The sequence below is a fragment of the Vicugna pacos genome, chromosome 28, assembly GCF_048564905.1.
Source record: "Vicugna pacos chromosome 28, VicPac4, whole genome shotgun sequence".
NCBI classification, from domain to species: domain Eukaryota; kingdom Metazoa; phylum Chordata; class Mammalia; order Artiodactyla; family Camelidae; genus Vicugna; species Vicugna pacos.
The window spans coordinates 9,415,126-9,437,024 of NC_133014.1; the positions used below are offsets into that span (position 1 = coordinate 9,415,126).

A 21,899-nucleotide genomic window follows, 5' to 3' on the forward strand; every position below is an offset into this window, starting at 1 on the left:
TTTATTACTAAAGAAAAGGGCTCATGAACCAGAAGTAAAGAATGTTCATGTTAAAAATAAAGATTAAATGCCCCTCCTCCTGGGATGCCAATGCTGGTCCTCCTTTGATGATAAGACTCCCTTCCCAGGTGCCAAGACTGCACCGTACATGCTGGTCTGTTTTTTGAAACCTTGAAGAAAGTTATTCCTGACTCATGTCATATTCTTTGCCCTGACGAGATATAAAACTGTGCTGAAAACCTTGCTTCTTCAGAGCAGTTTCCTGGAGTCATCTGGGAAGCGGGCTTCTGGGCTGGTCCTCAGTTTGGCTCAAATAAAACTCTTTTCTGTTCTTATTACTGATTGTTTATTGATTCTTTTCAACGACAAATCCCAAACCTGGCTCCACGGAGTCCCCAGTCTGTATCTTTTTTCCAGACCATTTTGGGCCCCGGTTCTGCCTGCCCCTGGCCAAGGGGGTAGAGACAGACAGACAGACAGACAGAGACCGAGATGCTTAGCACAGTTTCAGTGCTGGTCTCTTAGTCAGGTCGTGTGAAGGGCCTAGCACACTTCCTGGTTTATACTCAGAGCTCAGTAAATCAAATGCTCCTTGTTTGCCCCCTCAGGTAGCCTGAGCCAGCCTCTAGCCATGTGGCCCTTCCTTTGCACACCCAGAGCCAGCCAGAACTACCCTGGGCAGCCACCTGGGACCTGATGCCCTGGCCCATGTGGCATTTGGCAGAATCTGCCATTCATGGCTCATAGCCTTTGCTCTGGGATGGCCAGGCTGGCAGAATTCCCAGGGCCTCCAATCTGTCACCCCTGCTGCCACAGGGACAGCAAGGACACTCGGATCACACCTCCTTGGAGACGGAGCCTCCCTCCCACACTCCCACAGGGAGCATGGACTGGCAGTGTGCCCAGGAGGACACCTCCACGGCCACCGCGATTAGGGCATCTGAATACAAGGCCTGGCAGTGCTTCAACTTGGGGCTTTATCTGCCCAACCATGAGACAAGGATGACAATCCCACCCTCTTCAGGGAATGTCATGAGAACAGATGACACTGTGACCACGAAGGGGCTTTGCTTCACACATAAAGTAGGATGAGCATCTTAGGATCTCAGCATTTTAAAACTTGGAAAATATAATATATTTCTCTTTGTGGATATTTCTGTCACCTGCAGAGCGCCAGCCCCACCCCCAGGTTACCAGAGCCTACAGTGATGCTTTCCATGCTAAGCTCCTTTGAAACGTCCATGTTCAAGATAAACAACAAGTTTCTACCGTGTAGCACAGGGAACTATATTCAAGATCTTGTAGTAACCTACAATGAGAAAGAACATGAAAACGAATACATGTATGTATATGTGAGACTGAACTGTTACGCTGGACACCAGAAATCTACACATTGTAAACTGACTACACTTCAATTAAAAAAAAATATATATGAAAGTCTATGTTCAACTGGCTGGGCCAAGGTTTCTGAATATTAAATTCAATGAGTGGCAGCCTTTCCCAAGTCACAGGGGAAAAAATCAGTTAATGATTTAGGATTATTACTTCTGATCATGGTGGCCAGGTAATTTGGACTAAATTCCCAACTGAGGACAACTAAAAGCTGCTCAAAAATATATATATATATATTTAGGGGGGAGTAGGTATAGCTCAGTGGTAGAGTGCACAGTTAGCATGCAGGAGGTGCTGGGTTCAATCCCCAGGACCTCCAGTAAGAAAATAATAATAAAATTAAAAATTTAAATAAATAAATAAACACACACACACATACATTTTTTAAGTTTGATTTGGGAGTGTCAGGGAGCAAACAAGGCAGTAAAATCACAGGGCCAAGACCTAGGAAAAGAAAAGAAACCCAGTGACATGTGCCTGGCACCTGGGGCAACTTTCTCCCTACGGGTCTGCTGATCCCAGAAGACAAGGCAAAGATGCTCAGCAGAGCTGTTTACAGCCTCTGGGACTAAGGAGGTCAAAACTAGGCCCACCAAGAGCAGAGGGTGCCTGTCAAACCCTTCATGCTTTGATTCGGTCCACAGAAGTTTTTACCCCCCCCAGAATATGAATGACTGGAAACAGACAAGTGCTCCAAGGGACTGCAAATCACTCAGTCCCTGAAAGTAAATTAAAACAACCCGGTTTGAAGGATCCCCAGCCATTTGTCAGATGTAAACATTATTCTCACAGAGCAAGATAACTTCATCCTCAGCCTCAAATTATTTTTATAGGTTTTCAGATAAAATGGGTGGTACTCAATTTTTGCCAAGTGTGCAAGGAGACAAGACGAAACTAAAAAAAAACCAAGAGAAACAACAGACAGTAGAAACAGACTCACAGAGGCTCCATATTAGGGAATTATTGAACTTAAAATAACACAGAATACACTCAAATATATAAAAGATAAGATAGACAATTCTGATACAGAACTGGAAATGATTTTTTAATGGTTTTCTGTTTTTAATCCCACTGATTTCATTCTTCAGATGCAGGGTGCTATAGTTCCCCACACAGGGCATCCGATGAAAAGCAAGTCAAAATTTCTCTGGGAAAAGCCAAAAAGAGGCGACTGTACTACGTTCAAGGATGCCTGTCTGAGAGTACTTGCAATGGTGACAACACATTGTGTAGGCACCATCCTAATTTTAGCAGCAAATTTGTTGCTGGTTTGTAAGATGCAATTAAACATAGATACCCCCTGAAATTCAAATTCATATAATCTTAAAAGGCTTTGTGCCTTTGATCAGGGATCCATCTCCTTCTTCCCCTGTATCTGCCCAGACCCAGCTCTGCTCAGAACAGTCATGGAGGAAATAAAAAGAGCGGCATCTGAGCATTTGTTTCGTGCCAGCCCCTGCCAAAGGATTTCCAAACACTGTCACATTTTTCACAACCCTCTGATGTGGCTATAACTATTCTCCCTATTTTACAGATGAAGAAGTCTAGGGGACCCAAGAAACTCTTCAAGGTGCCCTGGTTACCAAGCGTTAGAGCCAGGATGTGAACCCCAGTCTTCCTTCTCCCAGAGTGGGCCCCACTCCCCACCTGCAGGTTGCTGGGGTGTCACTGGGTGCCTACGGTTAGAGGAGGCCTGGGATTCTCCTCTCCACACTCATTTAACACCAACCACATCCAGGGCCCTAGCCTGGAAGAGCTAAAAGACCCAAGGCCAAGACTTAGCCAAGTGAGAACACTTTAATGGATGTGAGGTCCTTCCGTCTCCTCTCTCTCCTCCTCTTTCCCATTTCTGGAACTCAGGGTCCGGCATGGAGACAGGGCACAGGGATAGACCAGGGATGACCCTAGGCCACGCACATAGGATAGGAGTGAGGGCCACAGTGCAAAATCCTGTTGTGGCCACTGCATCTCTCCTGGGAAAGCTGGGTGGCGCTGCTGAAGAGGCTTGCTTCTGGGGAGCTGAGGGGGACACCCTGCTCCAGCCCATGCCCCAGGTCCCTTCCTAGGGAGCCAGGGCTCAGAGAGGAGCTGAGGGGCAGCAGTGTGGTTTCCAACCCAAGGTGCAGGCGGGGGCTCAGGCTTCACTTAGGCCTCCCTCACCCACCAGGGACCAGAAGTCTAGACCCGGGCCTGTGGAGGGTCCCGGTCCCCAAGCAGTGGAGGGCTTGGGGTGCATGAGGCAGAGCCTGCAGCCAGCCCAGGCCCAGGCCACAATGGCCCCTGGCCTGTTTGGTGGCTTCACCTGATTAGTTTGGTTGGGCAGAAGGGCTCTGTGGGGGCCAGCAGGTAGTGGGATAAGGTAAAGAGGGGACAAAGAGGGACAAGGGACTTCCCCAGGGGGAAGATGTAAGGGCTGGGGAGGCCAAGATGAGGAAAAGGGGCAAGGAGGTTAGAGAGGCAGGGGGGGGGGGGGCAGGGGGTGGGCAGATGGGACAGAGTGGGGTTGGGCAGGGCCTCTGTTCCATCTAAGGGGCTGAGGGTTCCAGTAGGTGGAGAACAGGCTCTACCTGGTGCTGATAGACTACAGCAAGGAGGATAAGGGATAGACATCTAGCAGAACCTGTTGGCTCTGCAGTTCAGCAGAAGTGTGTTTTTGAGAATGAATGAAGGAGGTCAGGAGCAGAAAGGGGGTGCAAAGGGAGCAGCAAGATGGGGTCAGGTCACTGGAGTTGGGGACAGTCCAGGCCTGGATGCCAGCCTGGGCTCTGACAGCAAAAGCGACAGAAGTCTTTTGGTCCAGGTCAAGTCAGTGGGGGAGGCAGGCAGCCCCAGGCATCACTTTGCAGCAAATATCCCTGTTCTGGATCAAGAACCAAATGGGGGAAGGAGGGAGGAGCCGAGCTCAGACCTGTCGGTCCTGGCCAAGTCTCAGAACCTTCCTGCCCTCCTGTGCCCTGGAGACCCCAGATCCCAAACCCTTTCCTTCCCATCTCCACCCCTGGCACCCAGGAATTAAAGAGGGTGGGGAAACTCACCCACTGGGGTCCTACAGCTTCAGGGAGGTGACCCGGGGGATGTGGAAGAGCTGAGTCTCCTCAGAGCTGGTGGAGCTGCGGCATCACAGGAAGTGAGTGAGTGAGCCCCTGGGCACAGACCCTCAGCCCTGACACAGGAACAAACCCAGAGCCTGGGATTTCTCGCCTCAGAAGCTCTCCAGGGGTAGGAAGTTTCCCAAAGCTACGTCTGGTGGATGTGTTGCAGTAAGAAGGATTTGGGGCAGACACGTGGATGAATTTTCAGGGTTAGGCATAATCCTCCCCTGCCTAGAGGTCTCCGGAGGGCATGTAGCAGGGTGCCAGGACTCCTTCCTGGGCCCCTGCTGCCCCCTGCAGTCCTGGCAGCCTCCTCACCTGAGGCGTTTCCGGATGGGACGAAAGTATTTGGAGGTCTTGACAGCAAAGATGATGCTGGGGATCAGGAAGAAGGTGCAGCCCGCCAGGCAGAACCAGAAGGCATTCTGGAATAGGGAGTGTGAGATCAGCGCACCGTGGTGGGGCAGCAGCATCTTCCCGCCCCGCCCCCCGGGTCTCCTCACTGACCCAGAGGGACAGGGGGAGGCATTCTCAGAGCTGAGGGGAAGGACTAGGGTGCAGCCCCCATGCCCTGTCCACACTACCCCTCCCATGGGAGCCCTGATGTCCATGAGCCCTGATGAGCTGGGGGGCACTCACCCAGGGGTCGGCCACCATGTCACACAATATCACTCGGCCATTGTCCAGGGCTCCGGAGAGGGGCTGGCAGGTGGCAATGTGCTGGGTCACCTGTCATATCAAATGAGGTAGGTACAGGCAGAGACACTCAGACCCACAGCTGTAAACCCCTTATTCAGAGAGAGGTTGACAGGGACGTGGATAGGCCCAAGGACATAGTGGGGAGCCACTGCACAGGGGTATGCAGAGACGTGGATGTGGGAATACAGAGAGGTGAGGATGCACTGACTAGGCTCATGGCTTACCTCCTCCCCTTCCCACCCAACTCACCAGCCTGTATGAAGCCCCTACTGTGCGCCCAGAGCTGTCCTCTAAGTCACACTCTCACTGGGAGGCAACACGTGTGTGTGCCCATACACACAATGCATTGCACACACGTGTGCACACACACTCAGGGTTAAGCAAGACCCCTGCCATCCTAATGTGGGTGGCATACAGTCCACAGAGGCTGCGGTCTGTAAGGGCCCACAGGAGCGGGTGAACTTTGAGGGCTGGGGTGGCCTCAGACAGGCCGGGCAAGGGGACCAGCATAAGGAAGGACAGGGGGCAAGGTGTGGACAGCGCATTGTTAGAGAGCCACGGCCAGCCCAGCCCCCACTCGGGCCTCAGAGACGGGCTGCGGCAGAAGTCGGGTGGGCAGAATCCAGCCAGCGAATAGGGTCACAGATGCTGGGTTTGGGAGTTGGGGTTCAATCCTGGAGGCCCAGGGCACCTCCCAGGGGTTCTAGGGAGCAGAGGAGGGTGAACAGCTGGTGCCCTAGGCGCCTGCCTGCGGCCAGGAGGGCCTGAGCCCCCACTCACCTCCTCCCTCACCCAGGCCACGTACTGGGAGAAGTAGTCCACCTCCCGGGTCAGGAAACACTCACTCTCCTGCAGGAAGAGAGGGGCCCTGGGCTGGTAGGAGCCCCAGGACCAGCACCCCTGCCCCCCATGCCAGGCACCACCAGGACCAGCCGAGCTGGCATTCCTGGGAGCCACAGTGATGGGGCAGGGCTGGAGAAGCCTGGAGTGGGAGCCCCATGTGCCCCGACCCCTCAACTCACCTCTGGCTCTGAGGCAGTCCCCCGCCCCCTGCCCTACCCCCCACTCACATTCTTCAGGATGCTGGTGGCCCAGGCAGGCAGCTCTCCTTTCAGGTGAGTGACATTGTCCAGGACACCTGAAGTCTCCAGCTAGGGGAGAAGGGAGGGGCTCAGTCAGGGATCGGCCACTCATTCACTCATCCATTCATTAACTCAACAGACTACGCACAACCTGCTCACCTTGGGGTGGAGGGTCACAGGCCCTAAAGACACAGAGGCCAAAGATGGGGGTCCTCAAGGATCTGCCCACCCACCCTCATTTCTCCCCACCCCAACCTCAAGCTCCAGTGGGACCAGGCAGAGCAGGTGTGGTCCCAAGCCAATTGGGCCTGCCCTTCCTTCCTCCCTCTGCTGTGCACCTGCTCCACCCCACCCACCCCATCCACCCCAAGCGGCCACCTGGAGATATGGGGCAGAGGATGCCAGGGCCCTGACACTGAAGTTGAGCTTGGCCTGTAAAAAAGAGATAAGGGCTGCTTAGAGAAGGGGATGGTTAGGGAGGGTTCTGAGTGCCCCCGTCTGCTTCCAGCCCCCCTCCCTGCCTTTCCTCCCCAGGCCCAGGCTTCCTGGGCCTCCAAACTTACCACGAGGCTCTGCTGGGGGAGGACCTTCTCCTGATGGAGGCTTCTGAGCCCTTGGGCCTCCTTCTGCAGTTGCTGCCCCAGCATAGAATTGCCCTGAGGGGAGACAGATCAGCATGGTACCAGTCCGGGCCAGGCAGTTTCTGCCAACGTGTCCTCTACTGAACTGTTCACCCAGACATACTGCTGGGAAGTGGGAAATGGGCTCAGAGGCAGAGACCCGAGGCCTCCTGTAGTCCTGGGCCAGATCTGGGTTTGGGGGCCTGAGCCCAAGTTCCAGGTCCAGCCCTGGCTTGCTAGGTGCCCCTACGTCAGCCAAGCAGCCGCTGAAACCGAGGAATTCTCCTTGCTCCGCCCTTCTTGGAGCCGGGGTGGGGGGGATCTATGAGACATCTTGAGACAACTTTTTAAACTCTCAATATTTATAAATACAAAATGCTGTTTCTTCCAGCAGAGCGTAAGCTTCCAGAGGGCAACTGTCACGCTATCTGATCCACCAGGCTGTCCTCACAGCATCCAGCCTGGTGGATCCTACAAGCGGTCGGTGTACAAGCTGAGAAGTGCTTGCCCAGCTGTGTGATGTCAGACCCGTTACCGCAACTGATTTGAGGTGGAGGATAATCCACTTTACAGATGAAGATACCAAGGCCCAGAGATGTGGAACCAAGGCCGCACAGCCAATGGTAGAGCTTGAGTCAGAACCGGTGCTGTAAAACGCTTCATCCCATTCAGGGGTCCAGAGCCTCAGCCCTCACTGGTGGGGGCCATCAATCCTGTCTTTGCCCTCACCCCTCCCCAGTCCAGGCACCCCTACCCTCTCCCCTCTCCCAGGCCTCTGATTCCTGCCTGCCCAGTGGGGTCTCCGCTCCCATCTCACCTGGGTCTGGGACAGTCCTTCCAGCTCCTGCGCCAGCTTCTCCATGCTGGTGTTCACCACAGGCTTCTGGATCTAGAGATGGACAGAAGAGGCCAAGAGGGGCTGATCCCTGGTCCCTCCAGCCCCTGATTCTCAGTCTTTTCTAAAGTACCCACACCAGCTAAGTCTATTGTGACACATCAGTCACACTGGGTTTGACCTGAAATTGTGAAATATGAAACATTTTCCATTAGGAAAAAAAAATGAGGCGTCCTCTGGTGTAACCCAAAGAGAGGCCACTTCCCACCAGTATTCGCCACAGCACTGGATTCAGGACCATGAACAGTGACACATGCTGTTGGGTTGGGGCACCCTGGGGCCCAAGATCTGGGGGCACCCCCAACAGAAGAGGCCCCACGGACATGCGGAGGAGTTGAGGGAAGGCGGAGGGCCGAGACAAGGCAAGACACCCCCACCCCCTCTGCGGGCCCCTCTGTTCTCTAATCTGGCCTGAGGTGCCCACTGCTGACCTCGACAAGGAAACCAGGGTAGGGGATGTTCTCAAGCCCACTGCTCTGCAGGGCCTCCAGGTCCTGGCGGGCAGCTGGGCTCAGCAGGTCCAGATTCTTCACGTCCACTTTGAGTTTCTGCAGCTCCTGCTGCAGCTTGGTGGTGTACTGGGAAAGAAAGGGCAGGGTAGGGGCGCACTCAGTGTCTGATCCAGGCCCCCAGAGCTGCTATCCCAGGTGAGGGGTCACCAGGCCCTCAGGGCCCTCCTCCTGGATACCCAGGGCCCTTCCCCTGGACAGTCCCAACCCCAGAGAGGTTCCCAGCAGGCCTCTGCTCCCAACCCACCATCCCCAACTCCAACTCCCCCTACCAAGACCCAGCTCTCCTCTGGCTACTGGACAGCAACGCAGACTTTCCCTGGGAGGATACAAAATAGCTTCCTGGCCCATCTTTATCACATCACCAATAGTACAGTCTCCACCTGTATGCTATTTACTTATTTGGGTACTTGTTTATTGCCATCAGCTCCCTGAGAGTGGCACCTTGTCTGCCCACTCTGTACCAGACCTGCAATGTCTGGAGCAGAGGCTCACACACGGCAGGTACAGTACAAGTTTGCTGAATGTGTAAAAATGAATGAATGAATGAATGAATGGACACACTCACATTTCTAAGACAGAGCACAGTTTAAAAAGGGACTCCACATTTCCAACCATTGCTGGGAGAGATTTGAAGGGCATGAAATTCAGCCTAATATTTAGTGGACAAGAGGCTGAAGCCAGAGAAGAGCACTGGAGGATGGAGCCCTGCTCTGCTCACCTCCCCCATCCACCACACCGCCTTCCCCAGGGGGAGAAAAGGCTTAGCTTCTCAGAGGTGGGGATTTCAGGGCAGCGTTTCAAGCACCAGGTACAGGAGATGTCTGAAGGTGGGCAGAGTCCTCCTCGTGCCCTGGAAAGCACACTTTGTCTTCCTTATCTCTGCACCATCAGCTCATTATTATCTCCTTTGAGGACAAGTTCTCCTAAAGTCACATTTAGTATGTTGCCAGATGGCCCCAAGGATGGCCCAGTGCCTCTGGACCTGAAGCCCTATCTCTTCAGACCCCACTCCTCCCTGGACCAGGGCGGAGAGCCCTCCCCCCTTCCAGCTACCAGGGCACAGGGCCTCCTCTGCCCAGGCCCGCTGCCACAGCCCTCCCTGGCCCGCCTTCACCCTGTGGCCTCCACCAGGATACTGCCTGCTCAGTGGATCTCTCACCTGGTTAGAGACACTGAAAGAGGCGGTGGCTAAGGCATTATGGAAGCTGTCCCAGGTTAGACAATTTAAGGCATGGAGTTGGGACTGAAATCTGGACTACCTGGCCATACTATCCTGTGGGCTAGGAATGGGTGGTGGACTCAAAGGAGTTGGAAGGATCCTGGAGAGGATGCAGAATCAGGAGTTAGCACTGTAGGAGGGGATGGGGGAGAGGCAGGTGGGAGAAATGTGAGTCTTCCCAGGATATGCTTGGAGAGGGCTCCCCGGGAACCCTCGGAGTCAAGGCAGCTCTCCTCCCACCTCACTTAGGGGTGGAGAGAGGAAAGAAGGGGCGTTTTACAACTTCTGTACACCATTAAGAGACCCACATTTCAAAGTACATCTCCTCTTTTGAAGTAGCTCTTCATTCTCTTTGTCCTAGAACTGTTTCTTGCCAGTATGGGTAAGTTTCTCCAATTCTACATGCCAAATTCTGGCAAAGCCCAGAGATGAGGGAACAGGCTGGTGGTGGTCAAGGGGAGGTGGAAATCCTGACACCACTTACTGGCAGTGTGAGCTCAGAAGGGGCTGTGGTGAGCCCTCCTCCAGTGGTACCCAACTTCACCACCATCATTTTCACTGTCACATCCCTCCCCATCCTCCCCATTCCCAACTGGAGCATCCTAACCAATGCCTGTCCTCAGTCAGGACACACACACCCTAGCCCTCTCACTGTCACCATCCTGTCCTCATCTGTGCTCTGTTTCTCCAGGAGCATGGTGCTCAGAGCTGGCCATAGCCTCCAGGCACTCATGCACCCACCCACACACCCTGGAACCTTCCCAGGGCTCTAGCCTTGGACCAGGCCCTGAGCTTGCACCTGGGTCCCCTGCCCCTGAGGCACCGCAGTCACTCTTGCAGACTTCTTAGGTTCAAGGAGACGGTCCCTCCACAAAGGCAAGACCAAGAGGGGGGATCTGCAGGAGGGGTCCCCACAGTATTCCAGAAGGTTCTCTTACCTGGCTGATATCCAGGTGCTTCTCCAGGTCGTAGGAGTCATTGAGCTGCAGGACCTTCCAGAGTGCAGCCCCTTGCTTGCACTGTCTGGAGGAGAACAACGGGCATCGAAGATGAGAGAAAGGGAGGGCAGATGGGGGTTGCCATCGCCCTAATGGGACACTCCCCTCAGCTCCCCCTCACCACTCCCAGCCCAGGCTTCCTGCTCACTGATAGGCCAGGAGGATGCTGATGTTCTTCTTCAGGCCAAGAAGCTGGGACAGGTTCATGGACGAGGGCAAGTTCCCTGGGGTGTCTGCAAACTAGAGATGGGGCAAGGGAGGAATGGGCCCAGAGCGGGGAGTCTGGGGGCAAGGCCACCCCAGCTCCGCAGGGCCTAGTCCCACACTATTGTCACGGCAGAGACCACAGCCCTGTGACTCCAGCCCAAATCTGCCTCTAACTCAAATCACTCCTGGGTCCTAACTCCTGGCAGGGACTTGCCCCACAAATTTCTGGGAAGGTGGCCTGGATCCTCTGGTCTTCAGCAGAGGATCCATGCCAGCAACTTGGCTCACCTCCTTGATGCAATAGGGGACCAGGATCCCCAGCTCCCAGACTCAGTGTTAGGAGAGCAGAGGGGCTCAGGTCTGGGTACCATCCCATGGGGTCCCTGTCCCAGGGCCTGGGCAGCATCCCAGGGGCTCACTGGCTCTTTTCTCTCACCCCTTATTTATCATTGGTTTTCTCTTTCCTTAGCCGAATCTACCATTCTTCCTGCCCCTCTCTCCCTCTTGCCCCCTCCGGCTCCCACTTCCTTCTAAACCTCTTGCTCTGCCCACGTCTCTCTCCACATCCCTCTGGGCCCTGGAGTAAGGCAGGCCCACCTCGTAGAGCTTTCTGCTCTCCCAGCTCCGGCACACCAGTGTCTGCACGTTGCCGCCCACCAGGAAGGTGGTGAAGACGAGGAGGATGAGGGGTGCGGCGAAGAGGAAGCTGAAACCCACACCCCTGGGGAAGGCAGGGGGACAGGGTTGAGACGGGGACAGGCAAGATGCTCTGTTCCCACCCATACCCCAGGGCAAGTATGGTCAGTGAGTTGGCCCCAGGGCTGAGCCCTCTGGGGAGAGAAGCTCAGAGGACTCAGCCTCCAGGACAGAAGAGAGGACTCAGAACTGCTGACTGTCCCCAACTCATCCTCTCCTCGTGCCCACTGGTGGATGTGGTGCCCTGGCTGCCCTGGGAACCTGGAGGAGAGGGCAGCTGTTTTACTCAAGGAGCCAGGACTGCTGGACTCTGGGTCCAAGGCACACGGAAGTGATCAGCTCCAGAGCCCAGCCTCAGCAGACCACCTAGCACAGCCAGCCGTGATCCACCAGCAGGGGCACCAACCTACAGCACCTGAGAAGGACCTGTGTTGCTGACCAGGGCTTCCTTGTGAGACAGGCACAGCCCCAGGTCAGAGGAGGCCTGAAGAGTGAAACATGGGCTGGGTTTCACTCACCTCTTTAGCTAGGCACCCTTATGCAGTGACCAGCCTGCACAACTGAATGTGGCAGCCCTGGCCTTAGACACTATCTAGTCCAAGGATGGTAAACAGATTCTACCTCTGGTGCCACCTCCTATTAGTGGTGTTGCCTAGAAGCTGGGTTAAGGATTCTGAGGCTGTATCTGGGTTCAGTGGGAAAGGGTGCCATTGATTACTGTAGTTGCCACCGGTGTGGGAAAGGGGAAATGCTTTTTATTTGCCATTCCTGCTCTAGGCCAACCCTTTCATACAAATGAGGACACTGAGGATTGTAATTTGCCTGGGGCCACCCAGCAAGTTAGTTCAGAGCCAGAACTAAAACTGGCCCTTCATTCCCAGGACTTGCTCCCACAGCCACACCAGGAGCTGTCCAGGGCATGAGAGAAAGTTACCAGCCTGGGGGAGGGACCCTTCCCTCTCCCCAGCGCTTCTTACATCATGAGGAAGCGGGCTCCAGCCTCGCCCTTGGCTTCTGAGTGGCCAGGGTCCTCCCTGGCAGAGAGCCCCCAGATCCCCAGGTTGAGGCCCAGCAGGTTGCAGACCACCACAAGCAGGACTACGGAGCACAGCACGCAGCCCACAGTCCACCTGCCGCAGAGAAGGTGGGGTGTCAGTGAAAGGGAGGACGGGCTGGTGGAGGACCTAGAGGCTGGGTGGGGCCACTCACTCCAATGCGGGGGCTTTAGAAGTGTGGGTGCAGACACTTCCTGAGGCCCCACTGTTCCAGTGGGGTCCCCAGGTTTAGATCCCAAGGGCACACAGCCAAGGTGGGGACATGGAGGCCCAAGGAGTATGGGGTCTTGGTTTCAATGGAGGCAGGGACTCAGTACTAGCAGGGTTGAGGAGGTCTGGAAACTGGGCCCCGGGTGGCTGAGAAGCTGAGGTGCCCATCCCATCCCACCCCCACGCATTCCCAGGCACCTGTATTTCTCGTATCTCTGCACCTCCTTCAGGTAGGGGCGGCTGCCCTGTTCCGCCTTCTCCAGTGCCTGGCTCCAGCGAGAAGCCGCCTCCCAGCCCGGGAATGCTTCAACCAGTGTCCTCAGCCCTCTAGGCTGCTGGGCCACCACCTTCTTCAGCTCTGCCCAAAGCAGCAGGGGCTTATGGGATGGGGAAGACATCCCGGGGCCCAGGGAGGAGACGGATGGGCAGGAAGAATAGCTGGGACACGCAGAGCTGGCCCACTCTCTGTCAAGGCCCGGCCGAGAAGATGGCCTTCACCCTCCCCCACCCCACTGCCCCACGCCTCTCTCAACAAGCCTCTTTGGGAGGAGTGGGGTGGGGGGCATCCTGGGCAGCCAGCCGGGCCCCTGGGCTCGCCCTTACCTCTGACCACGTCAGCCGTCTGCAAGGCAGCCAAGAGCGGGAGGGCATTGAAGGTACTGTTCTCCTGTGGGAACCCCAAATGTGGCTGTGCCTGCTGCTCTCCACCCGAGACATCCCAGCTAGGTCCAAAGGGAGAGCATCCCACCTCGTGCTCCCAGCCCAGGAAATCAGGAAACAGGCTTCCCTTTGCTCTCTTGGTCAATGCCTTCTCCCCTCCCTCGGCCCAGCCTGACTCAGCCCCTAGACGTTGCTCCTTTCTGTCCCTGGCCCTCCTGCCTAGACTCGTGAATGCGGTAGATTCCCAGCCATCCTGCCTATGGCCGTCAGGTCTGTTTTCCTGAAGTCCAGCTCCAACCTATTCGTCCAGCCTCAGCTCCCACTTCCTGGAACCTCTGCTTCGGTCACCAGCACAGCTGACTCACCGCTTCCCCAACCCCGGCATTTTCCAGGCCCTGGGTCACAGGTGTTGACTCACACTGCACCCTCCCCCACAGCCTGTCTCCACCCAGGAGAGCCTGCCTGTCCTCTGCGGCTCAGCTTGTGCGCTCATTCCCTTGTCATCCCCAGCCCCCCACCCCGTGAGGGTCCTAGCTCTTCCTTCTGAGCTCCAGGCCTGCCTCCCCCACCAGACTGTGTGCACTCAAGGACCAACATCACAAGCCTCCAGCCCGGGGCACCATGTGGTAGGTGAGGCCCTACTTTGACCCAAGTCTTGGGTTCAACTGGGCTCCCACCCCAAAAGGAGGAAACCGAGGCCTCTCAATTTTGAATTCCCAGGCAAGTGGGGGAGGAGTCAGATAGACCAGGGCAGGACTCACCTCCTGGACCATGCTGGAGAAGTTAGCCTCTGGGACATCTTTCAGCCGATGCAGGACGTTGTCCACTGGGGGCATCTGAAATGGTTTGGGGTGGGTATTATGACAAAGCCCACGGAGAGGACTGTGAGGAGTCCCTGGGGGAGGACGGAGGAAAGAGGCCTTTGAACCCTCAGTGTCCTTGTGTGCAAGATGGGGACCACCACAGGACCTGACAGCCCTGGGTGGCAGGGAGAACTCAAGAACCTAATCCTTGTGAGGCTCACGGCACAGCACGTGGCCCAGGAAAGTTCTTGCCCCACTGCCAGGGTGACCATCATTAACCCTGGGTGCGTGGAGACTGGAGGGGCAGCCCTGGGAAAGAGGTCAGGAGTCCAGAATACAGGCTGCCCAGGGGTTCCTGGAGCAGCAGGCGGAGCAGCCCGCTTTCCTCCAAGAGGCCTCCGTCCTGGGCCTGCACCTGGCTGAAGTCGGCTCCCAGCTTCAGCGCACGAGTCCTGTTGAGGGCCTCTGCGCAGCCCTGGCAGCTGGACTCCTGCAGCAGGGCCAGGAGGCGCTCCTGGTGCCCCCGGACAGCCGGCCCCAGGGCCTGCTGCCCCTTCCGCAGCTCCACGGAGGTGGCATTCAGGGCTCGGAGGTGGTCCACGGAGACCTGCAGGGCTGAGAGACGGACACCTGGATTGAGCAGTCTCCACTGCTACCAGCATCCTTGGAGGCCTTGTGGGAAACAAAACATTTCCCCCCACTCCCAACCTAAGGGACAAGCAGTTGTTAACCTCTGTAGTTATAATGGAAACTGCCCCAGGGCACGTTAAGCCAGGAGTGGGCAGGAATGCCAGAAGGGATCCTAGGATAAAGGTGTGGGAAAGTCGGGGTGGGGCCTACTGAGGTGGCATCGGAAATGCAGGGCTGGCCAGGGGTGGGCCTGCCCCCAAGAGACACCCACCTTGGCCCAGGCTGAGCACTGAGGCCAGCACCTCATACACCGTGCTCTTGAGCTGGGTGTGGATCGTGTTCCCAATACTCATGCCGACACCTGGAGAGCACAGAGCAGTCTGCAGAGCTGGCCCCCAGAAGCCTAGGGCCCCCAACCCGGCCAGCCCGCCCGCCCCGGGCTCCACAGGGTGGTCCTGCAGCAGAGTGGCTGCTGTGCTGCTCGGCTGGGCCCAACCTCCGCCTCTGTGAGGGTGTTCCCAGGTGGAGCCTGGGATGAGGGGATGAGGGGGCCCCTGGGGCTAGCCAACCTGCTAGCTGGAACCCTCACCATCCAGTTCCTCCAAGACTCGCTTCTGAGGAAGGGAAAACTGCTGTGCCACTGCCTGCAGCTCCTAGGCAAACACAGGGCCGCGCGGCTGCTCTTCCAGTGACCCGACAGCCCCAGCCCCATCCCTTCCCCAGCCCTTCCTGATCCCCGAAACCACTGGGCATCCATCCTCAGGACACCATGGGTGCATTTATGGATTACAGTGACTCTCCAGTAGAGGGCAGTCAGGTGCGTGCTGGAGGGGGCATCCTTTCTCACTTGTAGGCTATGGGGTTACTTGCAGGACCCACCCTGCCCTGTCCTGCCTAGGCCTGGTGCTTAGTGGGGCACAAGGGGTTAGTTGGTGCTCACCTGAGGGACATCAGAGACCAGTCCGCGGAGGCTGAGCAGAACTTCCGGCACGGCCTCGGCACTGGGGCCCATCTGCTCATGCGTGCGCTGGTTGGTGACGAAGGCACAGACCATGCCGATCCTGCGGGGATGGGGGAGGAGAATGGGGCTGGCTGGATGCCCGTGGGCATCTCGGGCCTCGGCCCACACCTCCCACCTGACGTCGGTGCCCCTCACAGCAGCACGAGGGTAGTCAGCAGCAGGAAGACCATGAGGATGCCTCGCTGGCAGGCCATGGCCTTGTGCTCCATCTTCACTCGGCCTCCACAGCGCCGGCGACAGCGGCAACAACAGAAACAGAGCCCAGTGATGGGCACCACCAGGAGGTAGAGGCCGGCGATCACAGCACACACCACGTAGCCCGCCTCGTACCGCACCACCTGGCAGGGCAGCAAGGCATGAGGGGCTGTCCTGACTCCAGAGGGAAACCAGAAAGAGAGGGGTGTGCACTCGGGGCTTGGGGGGCACTTTGCACGTGTATCCTTGAACCCTTGCAAGGTGCACGGTGTCCTGACTGTTCTTTACCATCTTACAAGCAAGGAAACTGAAGTGCAAACCCCACAGCCAGTTAAGGGCAGAGCTGTGGTTTGAAATCAGGTCTGCAGTGCTCACAGAAGAGGGGAAGGGATGCCTGTGCCTGAGACCCCACCCTGGGAACACCCAGCAATGTGGGCTGAGCTGAGGAGGCCTTTCTCCTTCTGCCCCTCGGGCTCACCTCGGACCTCCCTCCCCCGGCAGGGCCCTGTGCTCACCTCATCCACCTTCACGGAGGACGGTTCATTCAGCAGGGCCTTTACCAACTCTAGGGAAAGAGTCAAGCTGGGTCTGGGGCAGCAGCTGCCCTGTCCCTGTGTCCGTCCCCACTGGAAGGGGAGGTGGGCTCTCGAGGAGGTCCTCCCACCACCACAGCACCCTTGGGGAAGGCAGTGTCACCAGAGCCCCAGGCAGTCCAGCCCAGGCCTCAGCAGGGCTACAGGAGGGTGTGGCTGAAGGGAGGCCTGGCCCACCCCTCCTCCTGGACCCTCCAGGTTGGTCCTGTGGCTGGAAGCCAGCAGCCTGGTTAAAAGTAGAGAAGGGGCCTGGCCTAGCAGCCCTTCCCCTAAAAGGCAGGGTGGCTGGGAAAGGTCCTGCTGCCCCTCCTGACCTCCCAATCCCTGGCACCACTAGAGCCAGAGAAAATCTCTGCCAGCTCTTTGAGAATTTCGAATGTAACTTCCTCTACTTGAGGACAGAGAAACTGCGGCTCAGAGAGGAAAAGGGGCTTGTCCAAGGTCACAAAGGAAGGTGATGCCCTGGGTGCCCGCGCTTCTGGGGAGGAAGATGGGGGTGGGAAGTGCTGAGGACCTGCCCTCCTAGCACCTGCAGACCGGGTGGGCGCACCCCGCGGTGGAGGGGGGACAAGGGTTCAGGGCGGCGACCCAATACCCGGCGAGGCCCGCCTAGGGGAGAGGCGCACTCACCGGCGGGAAAGGGGTTGAGCTGCACCACGGAGAGGAAGCGGCGCACGGTGCCGTAGAGAGGGTCCAGGGGCCCCGGTGCGCGGACGAGAGGGGCCATCCAGCGGGCCCTGGCCGCCGGGGCGAACGCCAGGCGCTCCGCCCGGCCGAGGGCCCCACAGTCCCCCGCGGCCGCCCCCGGCGGGCTCAGGGCCAGCCCCAGGCCTAGGCCCAGCAGGGGCGCCAGGAGGCCGGGCGCGCGCACCATGGGGTCGGCTGGTGGGCTGCGCGGGCCGGGCGGCACCGGGCTAGGGCGCACGGGGCAGGCCGTGCATCCTTCACCAGCCTCTGGCCCGCCGCTCTCGAAACCGGCCCAACAGGTTTGGGCTACCTGGGCATCCGCCCGGAGCGCTGCAGGTAGGGGCGGGGCGGGGGGTGTTCGGCCCCGCCCTCAGCCGTCTTGGGTGGGAGCCTGCGTCCCTTCTCCGGTCCCCAGATGCTCTGGGAGGGCTGCCTCCGAGCTGGGTGGAGGAAGCACCTTAGCACCTCTGGATTATCTAGGGTGGCCCAGTGTCAACTGGTATATTCCGTGTTCAGACTCAACACTCAAATCTGGGGCCTTGGAAAAGAGCCACCCCTTGAAGTCTGGCCCAAGTGTGGCAGGACCAGCCCCCGCAGAGGCCCCAGAACCAGGCTCCTATCCCAGCTTCCTCTGCGGCCTGCTCTGTCCCCTCGGGTCATGCGTGTGCCCACTGCCAGTCCAATCTGGAGCAGAGACCTCCAGAGCGGTTCTCTGGGGGGCCACAGTCCTTTGTTGGGGGCGGGGGGAGGTGAGTCCCAGCAAGTAGCGTCCTTTGGCCTAGCAGTGGCCCATCCAGTTGTCAGCTGAAGAACTATCAGGAATATGCCCAGAGATGTGTCTGCACAGGCCTCTGTTTTGTCAGTGGCTGTAAGCCCAGAGCCCAGAGGGTGCCTGTAGCCGAACAGGTCATGGGGAAATATTGCTAAATGGATGGAGGGTGTTCCTGGCAGCATTATTCATGATGCCGGAAACAGTTCCCATGGCACCACCACGAAGGAATTGGTAAAATGAGCGTTTTACACAACACACTGAGCAGTCATTAAAGAAAAATGATGTAGACATGGCTCTTTTGACCCGAAAGATACAGTCACAGTGCATTAGCAGGTGTGAATAGCTGATTACAAAATAGTACATGGGGTGAAGGCATAAACTGATCGTCTCCAGGTGGAATCACGGGCAATTTTTAATTCTCTTCTCATCTGTACTTCCGAATTTGTGCTCAACAAGCATGCATTACCTGCGTTCAGAGAAGTATTAGAAGTTTGTGAGTTTCCATAGCAGCCCCCATGGGAGCCCTGGAGGGAGAGGCTGGGTCTGTCCCTGCAACCCCCCAGCTCGGCCCTGGATTGCAAGGTGAGTGAGGGGCATAGGGGGTTGGGGCTGCTCATGGGGTCAGCAGTAGAGAAATGACTTCAGTCTGAACCAGAGTCCCCACTCTTCCCACTGCTGCCCCCGCAGTTTTCTCAGAGCGGGGGGTGGGGCAAGAGTACCTAGTTGTAGAAGGAATAGCCCAGTTAATAACGGGGTGCAGACAGGAAACAGAATCTCATCAAAGGGTGACTCAGAGATGAGGATCAGGGCTGCAGCAGTGGAGGGGGGCTCCTCAGATCCAGGTGGAGGTTCCTGGGCCAGCACTGCTCCCTGGAGCCCAACTCTAGTTGTGGAGGGAGGCCCCTGACCACTCCACCCCAAGACTGCCAGAAAGCTAAACACAGGCTGGGCCCATCCCTCACCCTTCTGCTCTGACTCACCTGAGCTCCGCACCTGCTCTGGGGGCACCTGGCCCCCTGGAGGCTACCCACCTGCTCCTCCTCTCTCTCCTCCAATGTGAGCTGTTGAAAGGAATTACTCCTCTGGCCATCACTTTCTAACTTTAGTCCTGCCACCCGCAGGGTGGAAATGGCCTTTCCCAGCTTGATGTAACCCACCTACGGTGCAATTAATAACTGCCATTTATGCTTTTTTGTATTTTCTGACTTGGGTGCATTTGTTGGCAGGAAAGTTGAGGTCCCAGCTTCCTGGGGGAGGATTAAAAACGCTTGAAACTTCGAGAAATAAACAGCCTAAGGCCCCCAGGTCCTGTCTCCCCACCACCCGCAACTATTGTAACTAAGCCAATCAGTTTCTAGTGCTCTTGTTTTCATGTGTCCGTAAGGGAAGCACCATACTTTGAACATAAGAGTTCACCTAAGAAAAAACAAAACATACCAAGCCTCCTTCTCAGCCTAAGCAGGAGGGTTGATGAAAATACTGAATCTGCCTATTTGATGGGTGGGCAAAATGAAGGGATTTTCCTTAGTCAGTAGCTAAGCCCGGAGTCTCCTTCCTGAGCTGGATCCTGGTGGAACAATCTATCATCAGACTGTCTGGTTGGCCCCAGCCTCCTCCCCTCCCCCAGCCCACCTGGGAGAGCGAGTGGAGCACCAGAGTCAGCCCTGGGTGCTGGGCAGAGGAGGCGATGAAATTGCTGTTGTGACTGAATTCCTTGGAGGGGCAGACCAAGCGGGCTGTGTGGGGGCTGGGCCAGCCCAGACGCTGCTGCAGCAGCCTCTCAGGGCGTGGGGCTGGCAGGCAGCAGGGCTGGTGGGCTTCTAGAAGTAGGGGAGGGGGGTCCAAGGGTGGTCCTGTCCAGCCCCCTCCTTTTATTCACATCTTTCTGGGCACACCTGCACGTCCCTTCCTCCTGCTATCTTCAGGACCCTCTGTCATCCATCTTTGGTTGATCTGGGGTAAGCTGGTCCTTGTTACCTTGGGAACACTTCCTGGGGCCAGTTTCCTACCCCTGACTCACATCCTCAGAAGTTTGACGGTCCCTAAGCCCCACAGCTCTGAGATCGGAAAGGGGAGTGTGGAGCCGGGGAGACCTGGATGAGGGGCGGGACTCTGCCCTGATTTATTAAGCAGTAGGGCCCAAGGACACCAGGTGTGGCCCTCTAGCTCCCTTGTGCCACCTCCCTGGATAGATACCCAGGTAGAGATACTCAGTAGTTCTCAAGGAAGCAGCAGGGCGAGGGCTGGTTCCTCTTTCTTCTGGCCTTAGGTGTTCAAGCTATGTCTTGAGAACAGGTTGTAAATCAACCCGAGGGGTCAGATCACTGAGGCCAGAGCACAGCATTGCCTTAGTCAACACTCTTTTGATGGCAAGAATCAGAGATCCACTTAGGCGCTGAAGGATTTTAAAAGTGAGCATTTATAATAGGGATACAGGGCATAAGCCTGAGCAGGGGAGGTGGCTGGGGGTGGGGAGCTCAGGGGCTGGAGCCGGAAACCCACTGAGTGCCCACCGCCCACCGCTCTGTCTCAGACCATCTCTCTGGGCCAAGGCTTCTCCCCACTGCACACTGGCCAGCATCCTCTGCAGACTGGCCTCTCTGCGTCCAACAGGGCAGAGAGGGCTGCCTGCTGGTCTGAGTCTACGTGTTCTTCCAGGTCTACTGGTGCCAGAGCCCACAGAACCACAAGCCACATCCTGAATCCTAGCAGGAAGAAATGATGATGCCAACCTGAGACAGTGTCTCCCAGGCCACCGTAGCCTAGCCCATGGCGACAGCCTTGTGTGGTCCAGGCACGGCTGCTTGGTCCACCGTGGTGGGTGGTGGGTATGTGGGGACAGTCCTCTGAGCAGGAGGTAACATCCAAAAGATACTGGTTATAATCGTGGGAGCAGGACTCTGGTTCCAAAAAGCCACCGAAGTATATCATTCTGAAAAGCTTTGGGTTGAGAATTTAGTGAGAGGAGAAGGGATAACTTTGTTGGACTGTTCTGGAGAATTTCCACCATCATTAATCCTGAGCCTGAAAACCATCCTGATATCTTGTCCCTCAATCCTGCATCCAGCCACTCAGCTGTATCCTGCCAGTGCCAGCACCTGAGCATCTCCCTAGAATGGACCTTGGGAAATGCAGATCGGGCCATGTGACTCCTTGGTTCGAACCTCCGATGCCTCCTGCACCAGCCTCAGGATAGAAATGAATTCCTTTGCTTGTCTCACCAGGCCCTTGGCCACTGGAGGCCCCTCAGTGCTACTGGCAATTTCCTTCAATGCTCTGCCCTTTCTGTGACACCCCCTTTTGTCCTGTCCCCGCCCCACGAGCCACTCTTCTTTACTCCCGTCCCCCTCTTTCACCCCATTTCTGTGCCTCCCAAAGAAGGCTCAGTAGTGAAAGTATTTTAAGATCAAACTATATGGTACTGAAGAAAACATAAATGTCCTTAAATTGTATCAAAATAGAATCTTGTGCTCGTCAGACCTAAGCCACATCATTTCCATCTTCCTTTTACCCCTTCACTCATGTCTGGCTGCTGGTGCTCAGCTGTGGGACAGCACCCATGTGCTGGTACGGCAGCTCCAGGGAAAACCCTCAAGGTGCAGGGGAGCTGCAGGTCCTGCACTGGGGCCCAGCCTACTAGCTGCACCCCCGGGACTGGACACACCAGCAGGGACTTCTTGCCTTGGGGCAAAGGAGGACTATGTCGTGGCCCCTGCTCACCTTGTTGCTGGTCACCACCTGATATTTGGGGAGCTGGCCCTTCTTCGTCCCTGACTCATCACTAAAGGAATTATGTAAGGATCTCTGACTAATGGCCAGGGGGTAAAGGAAAGTGACTGCTGCAGAGGAAGGAAAAGACTT

The 21,899-nt window shown here is 56.6% G+C and overlaps 1 protein-coding gene across 2 annotated transcripts; it reads right to left on the reverse strand.

Annotated features, from left to right (window-relative positions):
• Positions 1–353: 353 nt before the first annotated feature.
• On the reverse strand, positions 354–17,577 carry PROM2 (prominin 2). Of its 2 annotated transcripts, none has more exons than XM_072951439.1 (24): positions 17,210–17,577; positions 16,502–16,551; positions 15,927–16,129; positions 15,711–15,831; positions 15,360–15,423; positions 15,042–15,131; positions 14,556–14,755; positions 14,099–14,173; positions 13,281–13,344; positions 12,876–13,035; positions 12,390–12,542; positions 11,314–11,437; positions 10,658–10,749; positions 10,450–10,534; positions 8,212–8,358; positions 7,703–7,774; positions 6,829–6,921; positions 6,644–6,697; positions 6,254–6,334; positions 5,964–6,032; positions 5,124–5,213; positions 4,803–4,909; positions 4,428–4,502; positions 354–1,309 (listed from the first exon to the last, which is right to left on the reverse strand). In XM_072951439.1, exons 1-23 carry the CDS (start codon positions 17,451–17,453, stop codon positions 4,439–4,441), a joined length of 2,502 nt encoding a protein of 833 aa, XP_072807540.1. In that variant the 5' UTR covers positions 17,454–17,577; the 3' UTR covers positions 354–1,309; positions 4,428–4,438. The 2 variants fall into 2 exon arrangements, with proteins under 2 accessions (XP_072807540.1, XP_031547777.2); XM_031691917.2 differs by lacking the exon at positions 354–1,309 and adding an exon at positions 1,771–4,252.
• Between the last annotated feature and the right edge of the window lie 4,322 nt (positions 17,578–21,899).

Bases quoted from the DNA above. Each gene is read 5' to 3' on its own strand.
- PROM2 (XM_072951439.1), bottom strand. From the start codon at position 17,453: ATGGTGCGCGCGCCCGGCCTCCTGGCGCCCCTGCTGGGCCTAGGCCTG. The intron at 11,438-12,389 runs GTAAGAAGCGCT...TGCCTTCCCCAG, and splicing joins GGAGCCCGCTTCCTCATGAT to GGGTGTGGGTTTCAGCTTCC. The intron at 10,535-10,657 runs GTGAGCAGGAAG...GTTCTCCTCCAG, and splicing joins AGCATCCTCCTGGCCTATCA to ACAGTGCAAGCAAGGGGCTG.